General features: G+C 47.2%; 1 protein-coding gene and 1 long non-coding RNA gene across 2 annotated transcripts in view; one reads left to right on the top strand and one right to left on the bottom strand.

The window, feature by feature from the left end:
* The window catches only part of BACE2 (beta-secretase 2), an 81,906-nt gene extending 79,114 nt beyond the window's left edge, over positions 1-2,792 (bottom strand). Inside the window, exon 1 of the mRNA XM_014839280.3 lies at positions 2,028-2,792. Coding sequence (XP_014694766.3) covers positions 2,028-2,339 — 312 coding nt within the window. The 5' untranslated portion in view covers positions 2,340-2,792. The remainder of the gene's footprint in view (positions 1-2,027) is intronic.
* Positions 2,793-17,250: 14,458 nt separating this feature from the next.
* Positions 17,251-23,095, top strand: LOC123278373 (uncharacterized). Its single transcript, XR_006515733.2, has 4 exons — positions 17,251-17,432; positions 18,013-18,322; positions 21,624-21,798; positions 22,664-23,095. It is a non-coding gene; the product is annotated as an uncharacterized lncRNA (long non-coding RNA).
* Positions 23,096-25,517: the final 2,422 nt, after the last annotated feature.

Below are 25,517 nucleotides of genomic sequence, written 5' to 3'. Positions count from 1 at the left end.
TTGCTATAAAGCAGCTTATTACTAAATCAGGCCAGGAAGGAAGCACAGAATATTTCATTCCCCGCCAAATGTAAAAATTAAATCTGGATTGTTAAAAGCAGCCCTCCCTGGAAACATGAAAATGTTTCACTGAGAAATAACCTTGAATGAACTACTTCCCTGGCCAAGGTAAATATATAAGCAAAGGAACTCAATACATTTCTATTAATCAATTAAACATCATCATTTTAAAGTAAAAGTCATTGGATTAATTAATAAAGACAAGCTATTATTTAGGAAAGCTTTCTCTTCTTTTGCTGTTTTTGAGACCCAAGAGAAATATTTTTAATTCTTCTTGAGGCTTTTTTCCCTTCCCTTCTTCTCTGCAGGGAGATGGGCATCCTTTTGTCACAGCACCCAGGCTACCCAAATCTACTTTACTTTAGCAGAGAGAATTCCTTTCCACTCCAAAATCTACCCAAGCCTTTTTTTCATCAAGGCACACATTTCCCAGCTGGAGAGTCATTTAGAGCTTGTTCCAAAAGATTACCCTTAGGCTACAAAAGAACTTCATCCTCAACATCTTGTGAAATCTTGTGAAAGGAATCTTGTGAAAGGCGAATCCTATGAGGTTCTCACCACCAACACGTTTCCACGTGGTGGCTTTTCCCAGCACCAAGATCTTGTGGTCCAGATAAGCTTTCTCAGCTGACTCCTTCTCAGTTCCCCCCTCTGCCCTCCAGCCACAGCCACCTTGGGAGATGGCAAAGACAACACTCACACAAGAGCAACTGGAATACACGTTTTGAGCAGAATAAATTTTTGAAGGTTTTTTTTTCCCTAAACCAATTACACAAGTATAGAAGTTATTCAGTAGTTTCTTTTTTTAAAAGAATTAGCATGGCGTGTCCCTCTTAAGAGAGTCTTGAGTAATTTAATTAGAATTACACCAAAGTCATGAGTCTGTTCTATTTATGGGGCAATCGAAGCAGAACTAAAACCCAAACGACAATGTTAAAAACAAAAATAAACTATCTTCAGGCAGAGTATTCCACTGATAAGAAAAACCTGACTTCGAATCCCACTCGGATCAGCTAGTTTGGAAGGAGGACGAGGGCCAAATCAACTCCTGGGCTTTGTTTTTCTTAAGATTAAGAAGCCTGAGAGCATTTGTTTCTTGCCACAAAAAGTGCTAATAAATGAAAATCAGAATAAGAGGAAAAGAAAGCTGTTTGACTTTATTTTCATTTTGTCATTGTGAGGCCACTTGGTCCCCGGAAGCCTAGCTCAGCCCCTATTTTTTCCCAGGATCTTTACAGCACTTGATGCTTTCCCCACACACGTGTGCAGACGCTTGGCTCCGTGCAGAGGGGCTGGGCAGCGGGACCGCCAAGAGGCTGTCAAGGCGGCTCAGAGCGAGGGAAGCGGCGCCGGGAAACCGGGCAGCCTGGGCGGGCAGCGAGCGAGCCTCCACGGACAGGATCGCTCTGAGCTGAGCTCCCGCATAAATCGCTTTTCAAAGGTGCTGCACCGGTGGAGGCCGGCCAAGAGCCTCTTGAGCAATGAGACAGCATGGGGGCGGGGGGTGAAGGGAGAATATCAACCCAAAGTGATTCCCCAGTAACAACAGCATCGCGCCCCAGGCCCACCGCCACCTCGCTGGAAGGTGTGGGGCACCGGAAGGAAATCCTATCTTAGAGGCAAGTTACAGGTCTTCTCAGCCGCCAGCCCACGGAGGGGGAGAGCTAACAAGTTCTGAAACACTTGCACACACCCCTCGGTGGGGCCCCGAGCAGGGCTGCCTGCGCTCGGCGTCCCGAGTGTGCGCGTCCCCGCTCCCGGCGCACCGGAGCCCCTCTGCGTGTCCCCGATCTGCTCTCCGGGGACAGGGGACAGCTACTGCTTTGGGGACGACGCCAAGCCGCGCCGAGGTATCGCTGGGCGCCCCCACGAGTCCCCGAAAAGCCCGCGGCTGCAGCCGGGGGGAATGGCAGGGGCGGCAGGGCGCCGGGTCTGGTGTTCGGGCGAGCGGACTCCCACTGACCTACCTTCTGCGGGGGGGTCCCGATCAGCATCTCCAGGTAGTAGCCGCGGCCAGAGTCCCCTTGCAGGTTGTCCACCATGGCCAAGAAGTTGGCCGCGCCCCCGGCGGGCTCCAGGGCAAGCGCCAGGCCGTCGGCGCGGGGCACGGCGCGGGGCTCGGAGGGGGTCCCGGGCCTGGGGGTGGGCGCAGCTCCGCGGCTAGTGGCCACGGCCACCCGGAGGGGCAGCGTGAAGGGCGCGGGGGCCAGCGCCGGGGCCGCGCGCAGGAGCCACTGGGCCAGCAGCGGCAGCAGCAGCGCCCGGGCCAGCGCGCCCATGCCCGCGGCGGGGCCCGGAGAGCGCGCCCGGCCCGGCCCGTCCTGTCCCGTCCGGCGGCGGCGGCTCAGCGACTCGGCGGCGCGCGGGGCTGTGGGGCAGGGCTGGGCGCGCAGCGGGGCCGGCGGCGGCGGCGGCGGCGGATGCGAGGAGGACCGGGGGAGGAGGAGGCTCGGGGGAGGAGGAGGAGGAGGAGGAGGAGGAGGAGGCGGAGGCGCCGGAGCCGCCCCAGCCCGCGCCGCCAAGTTGAGCAAGTTGGTCGCCGCTGCCCCCTCTGGCGGGCGGCGGCTGCCCCGCAAGGGCCGGGCCCCTCCCCCGCCGCCAAGGTCAAAGACAGGCGCGGGGGCCGCCGGGGTCCACTCGGACCCGCCCTGTCCACTCTCGCTCGCCTCGGGCAGCGCCTCTTCCCGGGGAAACTCGAGTCCCGAATTTCCTCGGAACGCGCCCCAGCGGCCCCGGCCAACGGATGTGACGAGGCTCATCCGATACCAGGCGAAAGTTTCGGGAACCCTTAAAGGGGCAGCGAAGGCCTGAACTGGCCCCCCGGCGCGGCGCGCAAGGGGCCCCCGTGGGTGTCTCCTAGCCCCGCAGCAGCGGGGGCTGGCAGGAGTGACTTGGAGTCAGAGAGGAGAGCAGGGAATCGTAAAAGAGCCGTGAGCATCTCGAGGAGTCAACGAGTCTGCGCCTCTCCTCGCCAAGTTCATCCCTCCTTACTTCAGCCCACCCGGGTCTGGCTGCTTCCCCCTCCCCCGCCCCCATTCCTGCCCATTTCCCCTTCCTCAGCTCCCTTCCCAGACTGAGTGATTTTGATGAGGTCTGAGTGGAAGCTGAGAGGGTCCAGGGTTGAGGGAGGCAGGCGAGGACGGCAGAGGTTTAGAGACTTCTCCCTAGAAATCCTGGGCAGGGGTGTGGGGTGGGGTAGCTGCTGTTGCAGCCTGCCTGAGCCCCGTGTTTCCCGCTGAGGAGGTGGCGTCTGCAGTGGCCTCTGAGCCTGGGCTTCTCCGCCCCACGCTGGTCCGTAATGCAGATAGGACGCAGCTGGAGCTGTTCCCTCAGCTTCCCCAGGACTCCCTCAGGCTACCTAGCAAGTTGCTGTCAGGATCCCAGACCGGGGCCGCCAAGTCTGCACCGCTGCCTTCCATCCCTCCCCTTCCTCCCCCAGCCAGCTCCTGGCGGATTATCTAATTAATACTTGTTTAGCCATAGACACCAAGCCCGCAGAAATGCGTTTAGTAATGCAAGCAATGAGGGCTATTTTATTTTAGGTGCTAAACGCAGGGGGAACAATTATACACGCTAACGTCCATCGATTGCTACTGAAACAGGGAGTAGAAAAATCTTTCTACCTCCTCCAGCTGAATTATGTTGGCTGTTTTAAAAACATGCAAGCCCATCTTCAAACAGTGGGGAGGTCGCTGCAAAGCTTCCCTCCTCCGTGCAATTTCCAGCTACTTCTGCTCAAGATTTGATTTTTATTTCTGTCTTCTCAATTTTAAAACCAGCTCTGGCTCTGCAAGGGACCCTTTTGTGAGAGATCTTCAGCTGTATTGATTTTTTGATGACTTTAACTATAAATCACATTTTCCCCAAACTATATCCCAACTTTAACAAATCCTCAGCCACACAAAGAAAGGCAAGTTGGGTCCCATGATATAATCTAAATTGATATTCCCCATAAATCTGCATAGTTCTTTCAGAACCATTACATTCATATATTCACATTCAAATTCAAGGTTGTAGAGGAAGTGTAATTTTTAAAAAATGATTATTTATACTCCTCAGTGTTCAGTCTTGGGGGGTTCAAAAAGACATTCAGACAGCTCCCTGAAGAATGTAACCTTGTAAAAAGCACACGGAATTTATTAAGGACATTGACATAGGGGCTACGTGATGTATAAGTTCAACATTAGGGACATTTGCTCTCTCTAATAATTAAAAACCACAAGGGAAATTTTAAAAAATCAAGTCTAATAAAGGTTTGTCCTTCATGAAACTCCTGACTCCTTCTAGTGTGAGTATTCATGAGCTTTTCATTTTGAGAGGGTTAGTTTAAGTTTGCGGGTAAACAGATGCATTAAGATATAGTCGCAGAGGAGCTCATGCAGTTTTAATGGATGGCAGAGCTGTCTCATCAGAAAATAATGCAGGCTGAAGTGACAGCATCTGACCGTCCCCTTGGTCATCTCTATTTTTATAAGTGGTCCTAGAGTTCTTAATCCCTACTCAGAACTGTGGGGCTGGCTGGATTTGAGAAACAATAATTTTATCATCCAGGTGTTTTAATTGAAATCATAGGTGGCAGTCCTCTGATGGGGTAGCATCCATTTTGTTTAATATCATCCTTGAAGCACTTCTTCAAGAAAGAAGCCACTCCCCGCAGTATTGGTGAGCAATGCAGAGGAGGAGGGGGGAGACAGTGAACACCTCACTTCCCCATAGCACCCCCACAACGTCTTCAGACTGGCCCATGCTCCCTCACTGCACCCCTAGCTTCCACCCTTCCTTCTCTCCCCGCCTCTACCTCCGTCCAGCATCAGTGAATGCCGCCATTTTCTGCCACACACTTCCTTGGTCCACAAAGCCCCACAAGTGGGATGGGCCCTTCCTTCTTTCGAAGGGTGGACGTCATTGTTAGCATGTCCTTGGACAGCCAAAATTGAGGAGGAGTCTCACCCCCCAGCCCAAGGAGCTAACCGGGAACTCCTTCCTGGAATACGTGGCACTTGGCCAGAAAGATTGTCATCAATGTGTTTGCTGATGTTGACTGCTCTTGCTGCTACTTCTGACTTCCTTTGACACCAGCGGATGTCAAACCTTTTGGTCTCAGCACCCCATTCCACTCTTAAAAATTGAGGACCCCAAAGAGCTTTTGTTTATGTAAATCATTTCTATCAATAGTTATCAAATTAGGAAATAAAACTGAGAAATTTTACCAGTAGGTAATAATTTATTTGAAAATTACAATAATAAACTGATTACACAGCAACATAAATAACATTTTAATGAAAACTAACTGCACTTTTCAAAAAATTAGTGAAAAGAATGACGTTATTTTCCATTTTTGCAGACCCATCTCACTTAACGCAAGGCTGCTGATTCTCACATCTGCTTCTGCATTCAGTGTGTTAGGAAGCCTCTGGAAAATTCTACCCAAGGCGCAGGAAGGCATGAATGAGAAAAGGGAAAATAACACTTTAGTTTTAACATAAAAATATTTTTGAGCTAAAGGACCCCCTGAAAGGGTAAAACCGCACTTTCCTAACCGCTGTTTTCCTACCATCTGTCTTTGGTTTCTACATTTGCATCTTAAGTCATTTTCAACATATAAGGAGTCTTATGTGTCAGGCACTGTGTCAACGACTGGGAAGAAAAGGCGCAGTAAGAGCTGGTCCTTAAGTTTGCAGACTATATCAAGGAGCACCTTTCCTCTCTGTCTATCCCAGCGCCTCCCAGACTTAGCAAGAAGGGGACAGCAGCCACCTGCAGCCCGGGGGAAGCTTATCAGTTCAGCTCTTCCCTGTCCTGCAGCTTCATTTTCTGCCTGCCTCCTGGCTCTTTCATAGCAGCTTACGAACATGCTTAAAGCTCCCACTTCTCTCTCTTTTTTAAGAAACTGTCTTGATCCTACCCCTCTGCAGGTTACTGCCCCATATCTCCCTCCCCTTATAGCCTCACTTCTTGAAAGTGCCACCTGCGCCCCTTATCTCAACTTCCTGCTCCTTCCCTCACTCCTCACCATACAAAGCTCCACTCACATATTGACGGCCCTGTATACATTTCTCCATCTTTATGCTTAGCTACCCACTCCGCCCATTCCACACTGGTTTTCCACTCTAATGATTTTATGGGTCTAGGTGTTGAGCATACGTAGCTGATAACATCCGACCCAAAAAAGAGGGAGACCACCCAACATTCTGTGCCTCCTGATGGAAGTCCCCAATAGTGCCTGTGAAATGTTCTTGCCGAAAAATCAAACCTGAATCTGACAGAGCCTCTGCATCACAGGTTGGCAAACCACATCCTGGGGGCCAAATCTGGCCTGCTGCTCATTTTTGTAAATAAAACTTTATCGACACACAGACACACCCATTTGTTTAAGGAGTTGCAACAAAGATTCGTGGCTCTCAAAACCTAAAATATTTACAAAGTTTGCCAACTCCTGCTCTAGATCAAAAGAGTCCTGAGACCCTTACCAACCAATTGCAATATGGAGACCTTATTTGGATCCTAATTTGAACAAAATGAAAAGGTTATTTATGAGACAATCAGAGAAATTTGAACACTGGTTGGATGATGTTCTGGAATTATTACTATTTTTAGATATGATAATGGTATGGAATGTGTGTAAGAGTTCTTATCTAGTGGGACACGTGTTACAATGTTTATGAATGAAATGAGATGTGTTTCAAAATAATACGGGTTGGTGGGGAATATGCCAGTGTTCTCAGCAAAATGTGTAATCCTAATAATGACCCCATCAGCAGGCACCGTTATTATTCCCATTTTACAGAGGAGAAACCGAGGCACAGAGTCGATACTTGACTGCTGAGTGGTGAGAACCGGATTCAAATTCTGGGGTCTGGTTTCAGAGCCTATGCTCTTCACCATGGGGCTAGGGCCACCCCTTTGATGGGGCCTTTCTGAAGATCACAGAATGGTCACACTGAAGATGCCCTTCAGAAGTGCACCTGCCTGGGGAGCGTGGAGAAGGTGCAACGGGCCAGGGTGGCCCTACAGACAGTATCCACATTGCTCGTTTAACAGACATATGTCGAGCTCTCCTCTGTGCCATGTACCACATCAGAGCTGGAGCCACATGGCGAATAACACCAGACAGCCCCTTCCAACAGAAATCACAGTTTAGCGGGAGACAGACTGTAAATACCTTTCCTTTTTGGAAACACCCCTCCACCTTCTGAGTGGAAGAGAGTTGGGGGATGGCAAGCCCAGAGAAAGGGAGACCAACTGGGAGCCCACTGCCAGAATCCACGAGGATGGTGGCAACGGGCACAGGGAGGGAGAAGTTAACATTTAGTGTTGAGAGATTAGATCTTCACAACATAGCTGCATAATAATTCTTTCTGTTTGCGTGGTGCCAGTGCTGTTGAGTTTTTGGAGCAGTGACACAAATCCTGGCTCATCTTGATCCTCAAACAGTGGGAGGGAGAGATGGGAGATATTTCCATTTATGAGGGACAGGAGCACTGAGCTCCCACCACACCCTGGATGCTAATTGCTTCACATCCTCTACCGCTTATCCTCTAACACTCCCAGGTGGATGGGCATCGTGTGCCCATGTCACAGGGGAGAACACTGAGGCACAGAGAGCTTGAAGATCTGCCTAAAATCACAGCAAGTAACCAGATTTGAACCCGGTCCATCAGCTGCGAAAGCCTATGTTCTACTTTCTAAGCCATGTTGCCTTCTTAAAATGACTAATGAGGCACATTTTGGGACAGAGGGAAGTAAGGATTCACCTCAGACTTCCTTTAAATACCAACTTGCCCTCATGCATTTAAAATAGGTCCCCATCTGCAAAAAGCCATGCACACTTTCAGGAACACATTGGTTGGATAAATAAGGCCCATCTGTGTTATATGACATCAGCAGGGCCCACTAGGCAAGGCTCTACCTAGAGAGGGGCCACCATAATCATGGTGGTTTCTAAATGTCTGTCCACCACCAACCCTGCTCTTTCAGTGAATGCAGAGGTGACAGCCGATGGAAGGCACATGGGCTATGAGCCCTGAGACCTGGGACCAACTTCTGATTCTGTCTCAGACCAGTGAGTGTCCCCAGGTGACTTTCTTCTGCTCTCTGAGCCTTGGTTTCCTTATTTGTGTGTCTACTGCCCAGCTCCAGGGGCCTGTTCTCTAGGACTCAGCATGAATGGTGCCTCCTGAAGTTGTGTATCAGTCTGGCTTATTTACTTGCTTTAGTAAACTCCTTGTTAGGATTAAGTTATATTCCATAGTCCCTTGATTCTATTTGTTTACACATTAACCACTCTAAAGCCAGGACACAGATGTAGTTGCCCATATAGCTGTGTGTTTGGTGTTATTCCTGGTCCCAGGATGAGAAACCAGTCGCCTCGACATTTCAGTTAGCAAACCATTTAAGGATCATTTGAGAAAGATGTGTGATCCTTGAGGATTGTCTAAAACATTCTGTTGATACTTTCAGGGAGTGTCAAGAAAACCCAGCATAAATGCTTGCAAGAAGGTGACAGGGGCTGGGACAACACTTGGAGACGACACTAGGAATCTACTTGTGTTAGGCAGGAAAATGGTCTCCTAAAGATGCCCATATCTGAACCCCCAGAACTTGTGAGTAAGTTACCTTCTATGGCAGAAGGAATTTTGCAGATGGGATTAAATCAAAGCCCTTGAGGTGGGAGATTATCCCAGATTATCTGGGTGGGCCGGATCTAATCGTATGCATCCTTAAAATCAGAGAGCCTTTCTCAGCTGAGGTCAGAGGGAGCCGTGATTACAGAAGAACAGTCAGAGATGCAATGTTGCTGATTTTGAGAAGGGAGGAAGAGACCACAAGCCAAGGAATACAGGTGGTCTGAGCAACGTGTGAAGGCAAGGAAACTGCCTCTCCTCAGAGCCCCAGAAAGGAAAGCAATCCTGCCAGCACCTCGATTTTAGCCCTATGAGACCCAAGTCAGACTTCTGACCTATAGAAGTGTAAGATAATAAAATTCGTGCTGTTTTCAGCCTCTGAGTTTGTGGTAATTTGTTACAGCAGCAACAAGAAACTCATACACCACTCAGAGGAAACTGTATCACCTCTTACCCTAATGGCACAGAGGATGATATTGTATGGGAAAGCATGGATATCGATGGCCCTGAGTCCGAAAAGGATTTGAAGAGTTGGGGAATGTGAAAATTTTAGGAATAACTTACCAGTTTATTTAATCTATAAAGGAATGTCAAATTGGGCTAAAAACCACTTTCATAGATATAAAACAAAAATCCCAAGTGATAAGAAAGTATCATGTCATGGCTTAAGGGTAGCATTTTTCTTCTTAGTGGCACACGAAGTAATGGGTCTTTTTGCTGAGGTGTGTGTCTTACTTTGATCAGAGTCGGTGAAACAGGGCAACCCGTGTGGAAGGATTCGTTACATAGCAGCCGCTCAATAGATGTAGTTTACCATCCCTGAATGTGCTGGATTTTAAGACTTGACCCCTTGGCTATGTCTCCTGGGATTTTTGGGGTGTCTATCTCCACTGTTGTCTTTCCTTGTTACTCACTTCTAGGGCTTCGTCTGAAATCGCTTTTTTCCACTCTATGGCTTGGCTCTTCCACCTTCTCATTGCAGTAGGAACAGCTTCCATTTCTCCTTCTAGAGACCAGTAGTATTTGGTTATGATCCCACAGATGAGAGAGTGGAATCCTCTTTACATAGTTAGCTTCCTTCTGGAGTTCACAGTTTTCTCATTCAGAGACTCTTACATCATCATAATTAATTAATATTCATGCACAGAATTCATGCATTCAATGCAGGCAGAGTCCTTGAGTGGCAAAGTCAGAAGTGGGTTGCTGGCTGCAGACTGACTCATTTAGCCGCACACATGTCTTCTTTAATGGGCTGTATTTATTTTGGTCACCTTCTGAAAGGCTTAATCGCTTCCCTTTCCTGGTGAAAGTCTGGAAGACAGATTCAAGCTAGTGCCTCCAAAAGCATCTGTTTTGACAGGGGCCATTTAGAGAATGGGACTGTCTTTTGTGTGGATTTATGAGTTTGTTGGAGGAAAAAAGTAAACAGTGAAGAAGGGAGGGCATGAAGGAGAAAAAATAGGGAAGAGAGGGCAGGAGAAAATGCAAGTCAACCTTCAGTGGGGGACAGCTGGGGACCTGCACTGGCCCACCCCCTCCCAGGAGATTCCTGTGCCCAGTGGAGTCTTAGAGCCCCTGGCTGGTCCAGTTTAAATCAGATCAGATTCATCTCCCAGTGGAGAGAGAAGCAATGTGGCCCTAGAAGCCCCCTCCCCCTCAAGCTCAGAATGTTGCAGCCCATAGTGGATCTTCTGGATGTGGGTTAAATGAGGGGAAGGTCAAGGACCTCAAGAGACAAATAAGCAGTCAGGGCCCTCCCCATACTTACATACGGCTCCCCATAAAGCAGCCAACCAAGGTATTTGACCTCAGATTGCCCCTATGGGCTGCCTGCTGAGTGATGTGGGACATCTGGTCTGGCAATGTTCTTAGCAAACAGCAGGAACCCCGAGGGGAGAGGGCAGGGCTGCAGTTAACTTTAGGATGGCATTATAAAAAAGTTGCGGAGGAGGGCTCCAAGCAGCAGTGAAAGCATGCCCGGCCCCCACTCTGAGCTTCCTCAGCCTTCTGATGACCACTCAGAGACAGAAGAGAGGCTGAAAGGGTGGGTGGGTGAATGTGGAGCAGTTGTGGGAGAACTCATTAAAAATCTCAGAAATTCCACCAAAGTGTCACACACACACAGTGACTGTCAGCTTTTGCCTGCAGACTCAAGGGTCCATAGGCAACCACCTGACTCAAAATGGCAGCCACTCCCTGTGAGCTGCTTCTTAGCCCTTGCCCACCTGCCCCTAATCCTGCCTCTGCACCATCCCCAAAAGGAAGCATGTCAGCTGACCCTGCTCCCTAATTCCATTCTCTTGACTCTCTCCCAAAGACTCCTGCCAAACCAGTTACAGAGAGAGCCCACAGTAACTACCAAATTCATCAGTTTTAGCTTTTACTTATAAATATGTGCAGGCAATGAAAAGTTCCCAGACACGTGAGGAGAATCAGCAGCTGAAGGAGGGCCACTGAGCTGGGATGGCAGGGGAAGACTTAAAATATAATTTAAAAAAATTTTTCCCCATGGAAATTTCAGAAGCTATTAAATGAAGGAAATAAGAGCTTTTACTGTTAGAAAAAATTGAGCAATTGGAGCTCAAAAAAGAATTCCTAGAGATAAAACCATAATTTTTCAGAATAAAAGAAAAACTCAGTGGAGGCAGTAAATGGCAGAAAGGACAGAGCTCAGATCTGATGTGATGAATTAGCAGCTCAATATGGTTTAAGGAATTGCTGCAGCTCCAGAGCAGACAGACAAAGAGATAAGAACTATGAAAGGCACTATCTATGATGAAGGGAAATCCAGGAGATATTTTTTTCATGTCACAGGTCCCAGGAAGGGAGAATGGAAGTGGTGGAGGAGAATCAATGATCAAAGAAACAAGAAGTGAGCTGAAGATGTCGGATCTAATGATGCTCCCCAAATGCTGGGTGGAATTATTGAAAAAGACACTTAGGAATTCCAAGATAAAGCAAAAATTGTTTAAACTGTGTGTCTGGCTGGCATGGGAGTGTCTTTAGAAGACTAAATGGCAGAAGACAGTAGAACAACTGACCCGAGGTCCCAGAATTCTGTCTCTTTTGTGGGAGGGAATAGAAGAAAGTATGGTACACCTTCACGTGCCATTTCTGAAAAAGGTCTTACTCATGAAATACTACAACCAAATGAAAAAAAAGAATCACAAGAGGAATTCAAGAAAAAGGAAGATGCATTCTGTAAGAAACAGTGAGCAATGATGCAAATAAAACTTAGAATTGAATCTAGACAGTTGTTGATAATATGACTGAAAAACTTCATGCAATTGATAAGAAAGGATTCTCAAATACTCCATGCAAAGGGGAATGAAAAGAAAGCTGGGGTAGCAATACTCACATCAGACAAAATAGACTTTCAAAAAAAAACTCTGACAAGAGACAAAGAGGGGCACTACGTAATGCTAAAGGGAACAATCCAACAAGAGGATATAACACTGGTAAATATCTATGCACCCAACATAGGAACACCAAAATATATAAAGCAAATATTAACAGACAAAAAAGGAAAAATAGTAGCATAATAATAGTAGGGGACTTTAACACTCCACTTATACCAATGGGTAGATCATCCAAACAAAGATCAATAAGGAAACATTGGCCTTAAATGATACATTAGACCACTTGGACTTAGTAGATGTATACAGAACATTCCATCCAAAAACCACAGAATATACATTCTGTTCAAATGCACATGGAACATTCTCCGGGACAGATCACATATTAGGCCACTAAACAAGTCTCAAAAATTTAAGAAGATTGAAATAATAACAAGCATCTTTTCTGACCCCAACAGTATGAAACTAGAAATCAACTACAGGAAAAAAATCACAACAGCCACAAATATGTGGAGATTAAACAAAATGCTACTGAGCAATGATTGGGTCAATGAAGAAATCAAAAGAGCAATCAAAAAATACCTGGAGACAAATGAAAATGAACATACAATATGCCAAAATCTATGGGATACAGCAAAAGTGGTTCTAAGAGGGAAGTTTATAGCAATACAGGCCTACCTCAACAACCAAGAAAAATCTCAAATAAATAATCTAACAGTGCACCTAAAGGAACTGAAAAAAGAACAAATGAAGTCCAAAATCAGTAGAAGGAAAGAAATAATAAAAATCAGAGCAGAAATAAATGAAATAGAAACTAAAAAAAAAGAAGAAAATTAATGAAACCAAGAGATGGTTCTTCGAAAAATAAGCAAAATTGAGAAGCCTTTAGCTAGACTCAGCAAGGAAAAAAGAGAGAAGGCTCAAATAAATAAAATCAGAAAGGAAAGGGAAGAAATAACAATGGACATCTCAGAAATACAAAAGATTCTATGAGAATACTATGCAAAGGTATATGCCAACAAATTGGATAATCTAGAAGAAATGGATAAATTCTTAGAACCACACAACCTTCCAAAACTGAATCAAGAAGAAATAGAGAATTTGAATAGACCAATCACTAGTAAGGAGATTGAAACAGCAATCAAAAACCTCCTCAAAAATAAAAGTCCAGGACCAGACGGCTTCCCTGGTGAATTCTACCAAACATGCAGAGAAGACTTAACACCTATCCTTCTCAAACTCTTCCAAAAAATTGAAGAGGAGGGGAGGCTTCCTAACTCCTTCTACAAAGCCAACATTACCCTGATACCACAACCAGACAAAGACAACACAAAAAAACAAAATTACAGGCCAATATGACTGATGAACATTGATGCAAAAAATCCTCAGCAAATCAAATACAACAATACATTAAAAAGATCATACATCATGTTCGAGTGGGATTTATTCCAGGGATGCAGGGATGGTTCAACGTCGGCAAATCTATCAATGTGGTACACCACATTAACAAAATGAAGAATAAAAATCACATGATCATCTCAATAGATGGAGAGAAAGCATTGGACAAGATACAGCATCCATTTATGATAAAAACTCTAAATAAAATGGGTATAGAAGGAAAACATCTCAACATAATGAAGGCCAGATATGACAGACCCACAGCAAATATTCTCAGTGGAGAAAAACTGAAAGCTATCCCTCTAAGAACAGGAACCAGACAAGGACGCCCACTTTCAGCATTCATATTTAACATAGTATTGGAAGTCCTAGCCAGGACAATCAGTCAAGAAAAAGAAACAAAAAGGATCCAAATTGGAGAGGAAGAAGTGAAACTGTCACTATTTGCAGATGACATGATTTTATATGTAGAAAACTCTAAAGAATTCACCAAAAAACTTTTAGAAATAATAAATGAATACGGTAAAGTTTCAGTATACAAAATCAATGTACAAAAATCAGTTGCATTTCTATACACTAACAATGAAGTAGCAGAAAGAGAAATTAAGAATACAATTCCATTTACAATTGCAACAAAAAGATTAAGATACCTAGGAATAAACTTAGCCAAAGAGGTGAAAGAATCTGTGCCCTGAACACTATAAAGCATTGTTGAAAGAAATTGAAGAAGACACAAAGAAATGGAAAGATATTCCATGCTCTTGAATTGGAAGAATTAGCATAGTTAAAGTGTCCATACTTCCTAAAGCAATCTACAGATTCAATGCAACCCCTATCAAAGTTCCACTGACATTTTTCACAGAAATAGAACAAAGAATCCTAAAATTTATATGGAACAACAAAAGACCCTGAATAGCCAAAAGACCACTGAGAAAAAAGAACAAAGCTGGAGGTGTTACATTCTCTGATTTCAAATTATACTACAAAGCCATAGTAATCAAAACAGCATGGTACTGGCACAAAAACAGACAAACAGATCATTGGAACAGAATCAAGAGCCCAGAAATAAACCCACACAACTATGGACAGCTAATATTCAACAAGGGAGCCAAGAACATACAATGGAGAATGGAAAGTCTCTTCAATAAATGGTATTGGGAAAATCAGACAGCCACATGCAAAAGAATGAAAGTAGACCATTATCTTATACCAGACATAAAAAGATAACTCAAAATCGATTAGAGACTTGAATGTAAGACCTGAAACCATGAAACTTCTGGAAGAAAACATGGCAGTATGTTCAACATTGGTCTTAGCAGCATATTTTCAAGTACCCAGTCTGACTGGGCAAGAGAAACAACAGAAAAAATAAACAAATGGGACTCCATCAAACTAAAGAGCTTCTGCACAGCAAAGGAAATCATCGACAAAACAAAAAGACAACCTAACAATTGGGAGAAGATATTTGCAAACCATATATGTGATAAGGAGTTAATATCCAAAATATTTAAAGTACTCATAAATCTCAACAAAAAAAGTAACAACCCAGTTAAAAAATGGGCAAAAGATCTGGATAGACATTTCTCCAAAGAAGATACACAGATGGCCAACAGGCACAGGAAAAGATGTTCAACATCCCTAGCTATCAGGGAAATGCAAATCAAAACTACAATAAGATATCATCCCACTCTGGTTAGAATGCCTATAATTAACAAGACAGGAAACAATAAGTGCTGGAGAGGATGTGGAGAGAAGGGAACCCTCATACACTGCTGGTGGTAGTGCAAACTGGTGTAGCCACTATGGAAAACAGTATAGAGATTCCTCAAAAAATTAAGAATAGAGGGGCTGGCCAGAATTAAGAATAGAGGTGCAGCAGCTAAGTTCACATGTTCCACTTCAGCAGCCCAGGGTTCGCCAGTTCAGATCCCGGGTGCGGACATGGCACCGCTCATCAAGCCAAGCTGTCTCAGGCATCCTACATATAAAGCAGAGGAAGATGGGCATAGATGTTAGCTCAGGGCCAGTATTCCTCAGCAATAAAGAGGAGAATTGGTGGCAGATGTTAGTTCAGGGCTAATCTTCCTCAAAAAAAAAAAAAAAAGAGAACAACAACAAAAATTAAGAATAGAGCTACCATACAATCCAGCTATTCCACTGCTGGGTAGAACATGAAAACAGGAATGCGTAAAGATACATGCACACCCCTATGTTCGTCACAGCCTTACTCACAACAGCCAAGACTTGGAAGCAACCTAGGTGCCCATCAAGGGATGAATAGATAAAGAAGAGTGGAATATATACACAGTGAAATACTCCTCAGCCATAAGAAACGATGAAATCTGGCCATTTGTGACAACAGGGATGGAGCTTGAGGGTATTATGCTAAGCGGAAATGTCAGAGGGAGAAAGTGAAATGCTGTATGAACCGTATGATCTCACTCATAAGTAGAAGATAAAAACAACAACAAACCAACACACAGACACAGTGATTGGATTGGTGGTTACCAAAGGGGAAGCGGGGAGGGAGGAGGGTGAAAGGGGTGATGAGGTTCACGTGTGTGGGGACGGATGGTAATCAGTCTTTAGGTGCTGAACATGATGTAATCTACACAGCAACTGAAATATAATGATGTACACCTGAAATTTATATAATGTTATAAATACGAAACCCAAACCAGTTAACAATGGAGAACCACAATTCCAGATTATTTCACCAAGCTCTTTCAGTCTGGCTGGGAGGGGCTGGGCGGGAAGAAGGAAAAAGGAACAGGAGAGCCCATGCAACACTGCCCTGGGTGAGAGTGAGGCTGGATCAGGAGGGTGGGAGCCAGGTGGGTTCATGGAAGGGTTATTTGAAAAGAGAGAGGAGACATCGCAGGGCCCAGACACAGGATTTTCCTCCTGTTTCACCTCCTCACACTGCCTCAGCTCTGTTGTGTATAAAATGGGAGATAAATCCTACTTCATTGGCTACTGTGAAGTTAAGACATCATACATGCCAATCACCCCATACAGAGCTGGCACGTTTGAAGTGCTTAATAGTCACTAGTTATTATTTTAATTAATAACAATTATCATTATTGTTGATGGTGATAGGAAAATATAAGTTCAACCATATTTTAATTAAAAAAACTAGGACTTCAGGGGCTGGCCCAGGGGCGCGGTGGTTAAATTCACGCTTTCTGTTTTGGTGGCCTGCGGTTCGCTGGTTCAGATCTTGGTGCAGGCCTATGCACCATTTGTCCAGCCATGCTGTGGCAGGTGTCCCACATATAAAGTAGAGGAAGATGGGCATGGATGTTAGCTCAGGGCCAGTCTTCCTCAGGAAAAAGAGGAGGATTGGTGGCAGATGTTAGCTCAGGGCTAATCTTCAAAACAAAACAAAACAAAACAAAACCCTAGGACTTCAGTTAAGCCTTTATAAAAACTTATAATGCACTATAAAATATAGAATATAAATTTATAAAAATTATAAAATTATAAATTTTATATAAAATATAAACACCTTTCAGTGCACTATTCTGGGTTTGCAATAGTGACATTCCACGCCCCAGTGACAAACCTGTACCCCTGTGGAGTCCTGTGGAGGGAAAAACCTTTGTAAAGACCCAGGGGAGGAGGTGGGTGTGTCCTGTCCCTGAGTGAGCTATACAAATGGAACCTGCTGACCTGGGTTGGGTTGGGTTGGGAGGGTGGAGTTTATTTGCTGTTTCTAGGAGGTTGGGGCTTCACTCCCTCGGGTGGGTGGGGACCTAGTCCAGAGCTAACAGGAAACCACGTGAAAATTCTCCCTCGGGGCAAAGAGCAGGTTGTAGGCCTGTGTACACAGTGGGGTGGCAGCTGTTAGCTTTGCAACCGCTGGCATGGGATTTGAGTCACAAGCCTACACTGTACTTTGGAGCTCCCTTCTGCCCTCGGAAGTCCTGCAAAGGGCTGTGCTTCCTTGTACGACGACGAAGAGAAAAGGTCCCCAGCAGTCTCTTACAGACAGGTGCTCTCCTGGGGGAAACCCTCCCTTAAGAGTCACTAGGGGCAGTTGGGGTTTGGGTCAGAGAGGGCAGATGGGCGCTGTCAGGACTGGCCTTTGGGACTTTCTGGGGGTTGAGGGAGGAGGACCTCTGATAGAAACTTATCTTCTCCTGAAGTTTATTTAAAGCCAGACAATCACCTTTATAATGGTTGCTATTTATCAGCTGCCATATGCCAGGCCCTCAAACACTTTATCTCATTTAATCCTTAAGGAACTGTGGGCAGGGGGCATTATCATCCCTAATTGACACGTGAGGCCGCTGAGACCTGGAGAAGCTAAGGAACCTGCCCCATCGTAGGTGGAGGAGATGCTGGACCCCTGGGCTGGAGGAATGGACCCACCCCATAACTTTAGGAAGAATTTGGGACAACATATTTCTTTAGGCTTTTCCTTCATCGATATTTTTAGGTGACTTCCATTTAGGTGAGGCTTTAATTTGGTTTTGAAAGGAAATACTCTAATGTATCCGTCCTTGGTGCAGAACAGTAACACTGCCCCCCTGAAATGGAAACAATCTTGCCTTCTCCTTGCGCTCTTGCAGCCTGCCGCTTTCTGTTTATGAACGTGGCAACCCGCCTTTCCTTCTGCCTGGGAATGTGAAGGCTCCAGTGTTTTTATTTTTCTAACTCCTTGTGATAACCTTGGGCTGGGGCATTATGTACTCGAAGCTCGAGGCTAAATAAATCAGCTCACATCCTTGAGTCCCTGTTGTCACCACATTGGACATTGAACTTGATGGAGTCCCTTGATGGAAACCAAGTGTGAACCCTGGGGATGGGCTTGCACAACCCAAGGAAGGACAGCCAAGGACATGAAAATAATCTTTGGCTCGGAGCCCCGGAATGGAGTCGGTGAGTCCTCGGTTGCGTGTGACCTGAGCCATCAGCCGCACTCGATCCAGGGCTGGCTGCTCACTTTTTTTCTCTTTTCTCCTGATTTCTTCGCCACCTCTCTCTCCTGGTTTTCCTCTGTCCTCTTGAGTCTCTACTTCTCAGGTTCTGGTTCCTCCCTCCTCGACCCCTTAGTGTCAGAAATGCCCAGGAGCAGTCCTTGGTGGTTTCCTGTGCCCTGTGGGGTCTCATCCAGAATCACGGCTTGAAATATCCTGCCAGTTTGTAGTACCAGCGCAGCGCTCTTCTCATCGACCCGCACTATGACTGTATGTTCTGCGTCCTTGATAATCCGCTGGGATTTCTAATGGATATCTCAAATTCAACATGATCAAAATGGAACTTCGGCTTTATTACCCTCACTCTCCCCCCAAATCTTCTACCTGCCGTCTCCCCCGCCTCAATGAATATCCCACCTTTCCTTCTAGTTGTTCAGGCCACAAATTCAGGAGGCATCCTCTACTCTTCTTTCCATCACACCCTGCGTCTAATTGTCGGGAGTCATCCGGCACTACCTTCAAAATTAGCCAGAAGCTGACCACCCACTTCTTACTCCTCCACTGCCACCTGGTCCGAATCACCATCATCTCCCACCTGCCGTAGCCTCCTCGCTGGTCTCCTGGCCACCACTCCTGTCCTCACTGTCTGGTTCTCTGCCCAGTTGCCACAGTGGTCCTGTTAAAATATGTCAAACTGTCACTCCTCTGTTCAAATCTTGCAATGGTTCCCATAGGAACCATGTCTAACAGGGACCTGCCAGGCCCTCTGTGATCCCTACAGCGCCCCTCCACCCTCTCAGGGGCGCAGCCTCGATGCTGTTCCAGGGGATGCGCAAGTGTGCTGCGCCCTTAGGGCCTCCTGGCTGCCTGTTCCCTCCGGAATGCTCTGCCTCTGGACAGAAGTGCACTCCCTCACTTCCTGCGAGCCTTGCTCAGCGTCTCCATTTCTAATTGCAGCCAGCTCCCTTTCTCCCCACTCTGGCCCTGGGCATTTTCTTCCCCGCCCTTACCCTCCTCTGCTTTGTCTTCTTCCAGCCTTCCTTCCTTCCTTCCTCCGCCCTCCCAGCCTCCATCCTTCCCTTTCTTCTTCCTTTTTATCCTTCGCACTGTCTGAGGTTCACTGCCGTGGATGTCTTCTATCAACCAGGCCTACTGACTCCAGAACCTCAGGCCCAAGCATCTCAGGGGGAGCAGAGAACCTGCCCAGGGCCCAGCGGAGACCAGCTGGGGAGGCTGGCTAACACTTATTGGGCGCTCCCTGTATACACACGTTTAGACGCTTTACCTTTGTTACGACATTCCTAAACCATCCACCCCATTTCACAGAAGAGGAAACTGGGGAGCAAAGGGTTAGGAAGCAGCCTGGAGAGGAAGTGGTGGGTAGGTAACAGGTGTGAGCTGACTTTGTATCTGAGAGTATTAGACATGATATAGAATCCTCTACAGGCTTAAAGCCTCAGGGCTTTCTTACTGTGCATCTCTAGAGGATAGGAAGAATAGACTATTCCAACACCTGAGTAAAATATTTACTGCATGAAATTGTACAAGATTAAAATCGCAGTAATGTAGGGCACGATTAACAATATCATCACAGGCTTCACTACAACTCTCTGGAGCTCTGCCAGAGTGACAGGAGCTTTGCGTGTATCCCAGCTCCCACTGCAGCGAGGGTCCCTTCCTCATTGCTGCCTCGCAGGCTGGTGCTTCTGCAGGGCCGGCCTCGGCTCCTGCCGGCCTGCTCCCACCCTCCTCGGGTTGCCAGAAGGGACCGGACTGTTTCCCCTACAGAGTGCCAGGGGGGCTCGGTCCGTCCTCCTGTCTGAGAAGTGCTCCCATGTCCTAACGCACGTGGGGCTCCCCACCACCCTGAACACGGGCACCCCTGCCCTCCTCCCTCACACGCACACATCACTCCACACCACACACACCACACACACCACACACACCATATCGCACACCACACACACCACACCACAAACACCACACACACCATGTCATACACACACACCATACTACACACATCATGTCACACACACGCCACACCACACACTCATACCCACCACACCCACACCATACACACACCATACACACCACACACACACACTCATACCCCTCATACCCACACACCACACACTCATGCCCACTACACACACCATATCACACACACCCGCCCCCCCACACACACTCATACCCACCACACCACACACCATACACACACACATCACACGGGCACACACACATGCACACAAGCCGACAGTCCATTGATGGGTTATAGGCGATGCTCTCAGAGTGCTGGCGCAGGTTTTCCCTTGGCTCCACCCAGTACTCTGACCGGCAGGCGCCTGCAGAATAAAAAGAAAGACGGTTCTGCCGAGAGCATCAGCGGGGACGGTTGCTCTGACCTCCTCTGGGCACTTGGGGTTGTGGTTTGGAACACGAATCTCCCTGGGGATGAGAACCTACGGAGAAGCTGCCCCATTTGCCCTGCAGAGGAGAGGTCCAGTCCTGCCCCCCAATCTGCAGCCCGCTCCCAGTCCCGTTTCAGCAATAGCAGCTCTGCCATTGAACTTGCGTGAAATCCCTTGCGTACACAGGAAATGAACAGTGTTTGTTTGTCCAAGATGAATCTACCCCCGATAAGAATGTATAAACCTTGGGCCACGTTTTGTCTGCAAATGCTTCTCTCCCTTTCCCAAACACTGGGTGGACAAGGGCCTTGGAAGGGCCAGCCAGTTGGGCAGTTCTGGAACTGTCTCTTTAGCTTGCAGGTTTGGTCTCCACGGCTGAATGCTCTCCAGGTTCTTGTCTGCAATCCACCTTCAGAATGGCAAAAACAGTTGAAAATAGCTTAAGTGACACCTGGGCCAGTTTATGAGCAGGTCCATCCTGGGAAATCCCTTTTGTGGCAAATGTTCTCTTTCTGCAGGGTCCCCAGCTTCCCTGGGCGGGGGGATTATGCTTGGGGGTCCTTCTTAAATATGGATGCGCAGAGCAGATCAGTTTGGATAAGTTCAGTCCCCGACTGATTTTGGCTCCCCCGAATTAAACTTTTTTTTTTTTTCTGGCTGGAATATTCTGAAAAAGAAAAAAAAAGGCGTACGTTGGTTTGTCTGCTGTGTGCATTTCTTTCAGTAGAGTGAATGAATCCAGCTTTGTTCGCTACTACAAGCCCCGGCTTTTATCCCCCCTTCCTTGTGTCCCTGTGTAACACTGTACCAGGTAATGAAAGGATTTTCCTTATATTACTGTTCTTTGTTTTCAAGGAACAACAGAGAGCGAGTATTTCCAGACAAGTGAGGAAATTCCCAGAAGCTAGCGGCCAGGGAGCGTGAATCCTGGAGAACAGGCTTGAGATGAAGAAAGGATTCCACATCTCCTACGAAGCTGCTGATTTTCCTTCCTCCCTCAGCAGCGACCCTCCGAACTTCCCACTCACAGGTGTGCACAGGGTCATTCTCCATCCCCAGCCACCTGAGCCTATAGGAGCCGAACTTCCAGACCCAGCTCAGGATGGAGCCTGTTGGGATTGGACAGCTCTAGGGGGTGCCATTCCTAGCACAGTCCGCAAGGACCCTAGGGTTGTGCAGTCCACACTGAGTTCTGGGAAGGCCTCATCTGCTTTGTTTAACTCCTGGCTCAGAGCCCTATCAAAATACCAATCTTATCATGCTGATTAATAACGATCCATTGACCTTTTGGAGTGAGCAGCTTTGACCTCCCAGCCCAGCAGGACCCTGAGGGAGAGTAAGGGCTCTTGCAGAAGAGACAGCCCCTGGGGAAGCCCAGCAGCTCATCCCGCCCCCGCCCTCAGGAATAGTCCAAGTCACCAGCTCCTGGGGACCGAGTCGGCTGGCCCCACAGCTCTCTCTGGTGTCACTTGCTTCATTATCCTCTCGTGGCAGGGTGTTCCAGAATATAAAGGTGACACTGTAATTGCATTCATCCAGCAGAGTCGGATCCATTGAAAATAGCGAGAGGGCTGACAAGTTTTGGCAGCTGCAGGCTCACAGATCACGAAGTGAGGAGGACAAAGACCTAGTTTTAGGATTTTGACCTAATGGCTTGATAGTGTTTTCTGAGGTAGGCCGGGTGTCTCAAAACTCCTTCTGTTTCATGACCTTTGCTGGGCCAGGGGCTTCTGGTGCTCCTGTCCTCTGCCCAGGGAGGTCCCCTACTCAGCTAGTCCAGGGAGGGCCCCTCTCCTGTCTGCGGAACCTCTGTGCACTCTGTCCCCCTTCATTCTTTTCCACCTTCCTCCCTCTCATGATTGTCACCCCATCTCCCCATCTTCATCTTTCCTCAGCCTCCAGTGGGGTTATTAATCCCCTTCTGGTGGCACTCAACCTGCCACGATGCTGCCTCCCAGCTGACACCACCAATGACAGCAATGACAACCGCTACAGGAATTGCTTTCCAGGGTTCCAAGAAGGTTTCAGCTGCACGACGCCCTTCACTCCTCACAATAGACACGGGAAAATGGGTAGATTCTAGGTTATTTTTCTAAAGATGCATGTATTAGGTTATGGTATACATTTGGCTGTTTTGAGACATCACATATTTGAAAAAAAGATTTTTGCTGTTGTTGACCAATATACAATAAAGCTTTTTAGGGGGTTATATAATCTACACTACTTCTTTACCATCAGAAAACCTGGGAGTCGAATGTGAATATAATAACACCATTTACTTTCATTTTCTCTCTACCGCAGGGTAAGAATAAATACCTTGCATTTTTACTGTGTTCTCTGTTTTTAAAAAGCCCACATTAGATTCACAATGTAACTGGATTGTCTCTGCAATCTTTCGAGGTAGGAGGGGCAAGGGTTATTACCTCTAGTTTATGTACTGAGGAAACCGAGGCTTACGTGAGCTAAACGATTTGTTTGGAGTCACAAATAACTAGTACATAGCACAGCTAGAATTGGAGTTTAGATTTTCTGACTTTTTCTACTGCAGACATCAATTTCTTTCCTAAAATTGTGGTTTCTGGATGTAGATACAAAAACCAAGAGTGCACATTTGTATATTCTCCCACCGCCAAATGCAGCCATCCCAAGACGCCCCCTTCAGTGCTCATTTTTCAGATGTCCTGCAGGACTCAATCCCTTCTCTGACCCTCAGCACACACCTTCCACTAGTATTTCACACTCTTTTCTCCAGTTTGTGCCACGGAAGCTGATAGATTGACAGGCACAGTCTTGGGTGGTTCCATTGTCCCTGGCGTGGCCCTGGGGACAAGGCTGGTGGCAGAATGCAGCCTGGCTGGACTCACCTCATGACCTGGAGAAAGAGGCTTTCTGGACAACTTTTCTGAAGGATAAATGAGAGCAGCCACATAATTTGATGATTTGAGCCTAAAGGAGGGAATCATTGTGACTGGTTTTCCTACTTGAAGCCCCGGTGGGGGAATTGTCTCAGCAATACGGCCCCTTTTACTGGACAGTGACCTTGATGTCCTGTCCACCCAGAGTGTCACAGAGCCCCGTGTGCTATGAGCTCCCGGCGGAGGGACGGGGCCCTCGAGGTGGGCTTGTCCGCTGTAGGCTCAGCAGATGAGGACCCCCAGCAAGCCCAGGAACCCCTGTGGGGCCCTGAAGAGCCCTGCCTGTGCTCAGGAGCCCAGCAGATTAGCTCAGGGAGGAAGCCAAGGTAAAACCAGGAGTGATGGCTGCTGGATCCCAGACACACCCGGGATTGGGGAAGGAGTGAGGGAAGATGGTGGAAAATAAGGAGGAGACTTCAGCAAGAGTCCTGGGGGAGTCCAGCTGGTGACCGGTGGGGGTCATCTTAACTGGTCCTTGCTGACTTAGGCTGGAGGGCCTGCTTTATCCCCAGGCTCCCGAGCTCACTTTGAGATGTAAGGAAAACCCAGAAAAACCAGTTTTGTGACTGGACATACTTTCTTCTCTGATGTTCCCTCAGCGATCTCTGAGTGCTTTGCTATTGGAAATACCTATGTCACCTCCACCTGCCAGAGCTGCCTGCTCCGCCGACACCAGCAGCAGGCCCTCGCTGTCACCTTTCTCAGTGTCCTCTCTGAAATACCCTTGTCACCTTGTCCTGATCATCAGCCCAGCTTCCTTTATGCCATCAATCTCCAAACTGCAATCACTAGGATTTTTTTTTAAAACTTCAGCTGTCCACTGTTTATTTTCCCACATAATGACCCCGCAGTCACATTTCTCCGGGAAGCATTAACCTGCGTTTCATCGCGATGTCCTGTGTGGGTTTGCTCCCCGTTCCTGCCTAGGTAGATGTGAAGAGTGAACGTTGCTTTCTGGAGGCACCGCTGACTTGCTGGGTTCGTTTTTATAAAGGTCTGGAGGAGGGAATGCTTTCAGCATTGAGTTATAAATGGCAGTTTGGTGTCCCAGAAAGGGCACAGACTTGGAAGCCAACAAGCCTCGGAGCCATGCTGGCGCCACCACTTCTGAGCTGAGGGACTTTGGGTCATTTCTTGCCCTCTCTGGCCCTCAGTTTCCTCTTTGGTGCATCTACACGATAGTCCTCCCTACTGTGGAACAGCAAGACACGATGTGCTGTCGCCAGGAAGCATGGCACACAGGCCCAGAATGAGGGCTCCCCCAACCCCACCTCGCTTCCTCCGCCCTGTCTTCCCAGCTCATTAGCCTGAGGCCCAAGGACACTCACAAAGGTCACAATCTATTCTGTGACTCAAAAAACTGTCAGTACCAACATGACTGGTCCACTCTGTGTTTCATTGTGTGCAAAAGGGAAATTCAGAAAACGTTTGCTTTTAGACTGACAGTCCTGGTGCATCAGATATCATGGTCGTTACTGTGGTTAAATGGAAGGAGAAAGATCTGGATGTTTAACCAAACATCTGATTGAATTCTTCTCCACAGTGCCAAGCTATGTGGGCTGGGAGACTAGGAGATGGAGACGATGCGAGCTGGGGGCTGGAAGGTTCTAGACCTGATTTCAGCACCCACAGACGGAAGCCCTTCGGACAACTGTGTCACTTCTGCCCATTTATGACGACACTGGAAAAGCATTCGGCCCTCTGTTCTGAAGTCAGGTTTGGCACATGACGGTGGCAGTGCAATTCGCAGTATTGTGATTCGATGAATAATTTTAGGGCAGACATGGTTCCCTCGTGGCCCCAGGCAGTCGATGCACATCCAAACTTTCCTAAT

Source organism: Equus asinus, chromosome 18 (genome assembly GCF_041296235.1).
Source record: "Equus asinus isolate D_3611 breed Donkey chromosome 18, EquAss-T2T_v2, whole genome shotgun sequence".
In the NCBI taxonomy this organism is placed as follows: domain Eukaryota; kingdom Metazoa; phylum Chordata; class Mammalia; order Perissodactyla; family Equidae; genus Equus; species Equus asinus.
The sequence above is the reverse complement of the archived record's forward strand: the minus strand, read 5'-3'. Positions and strand labels throughout refer to the sequence as shown.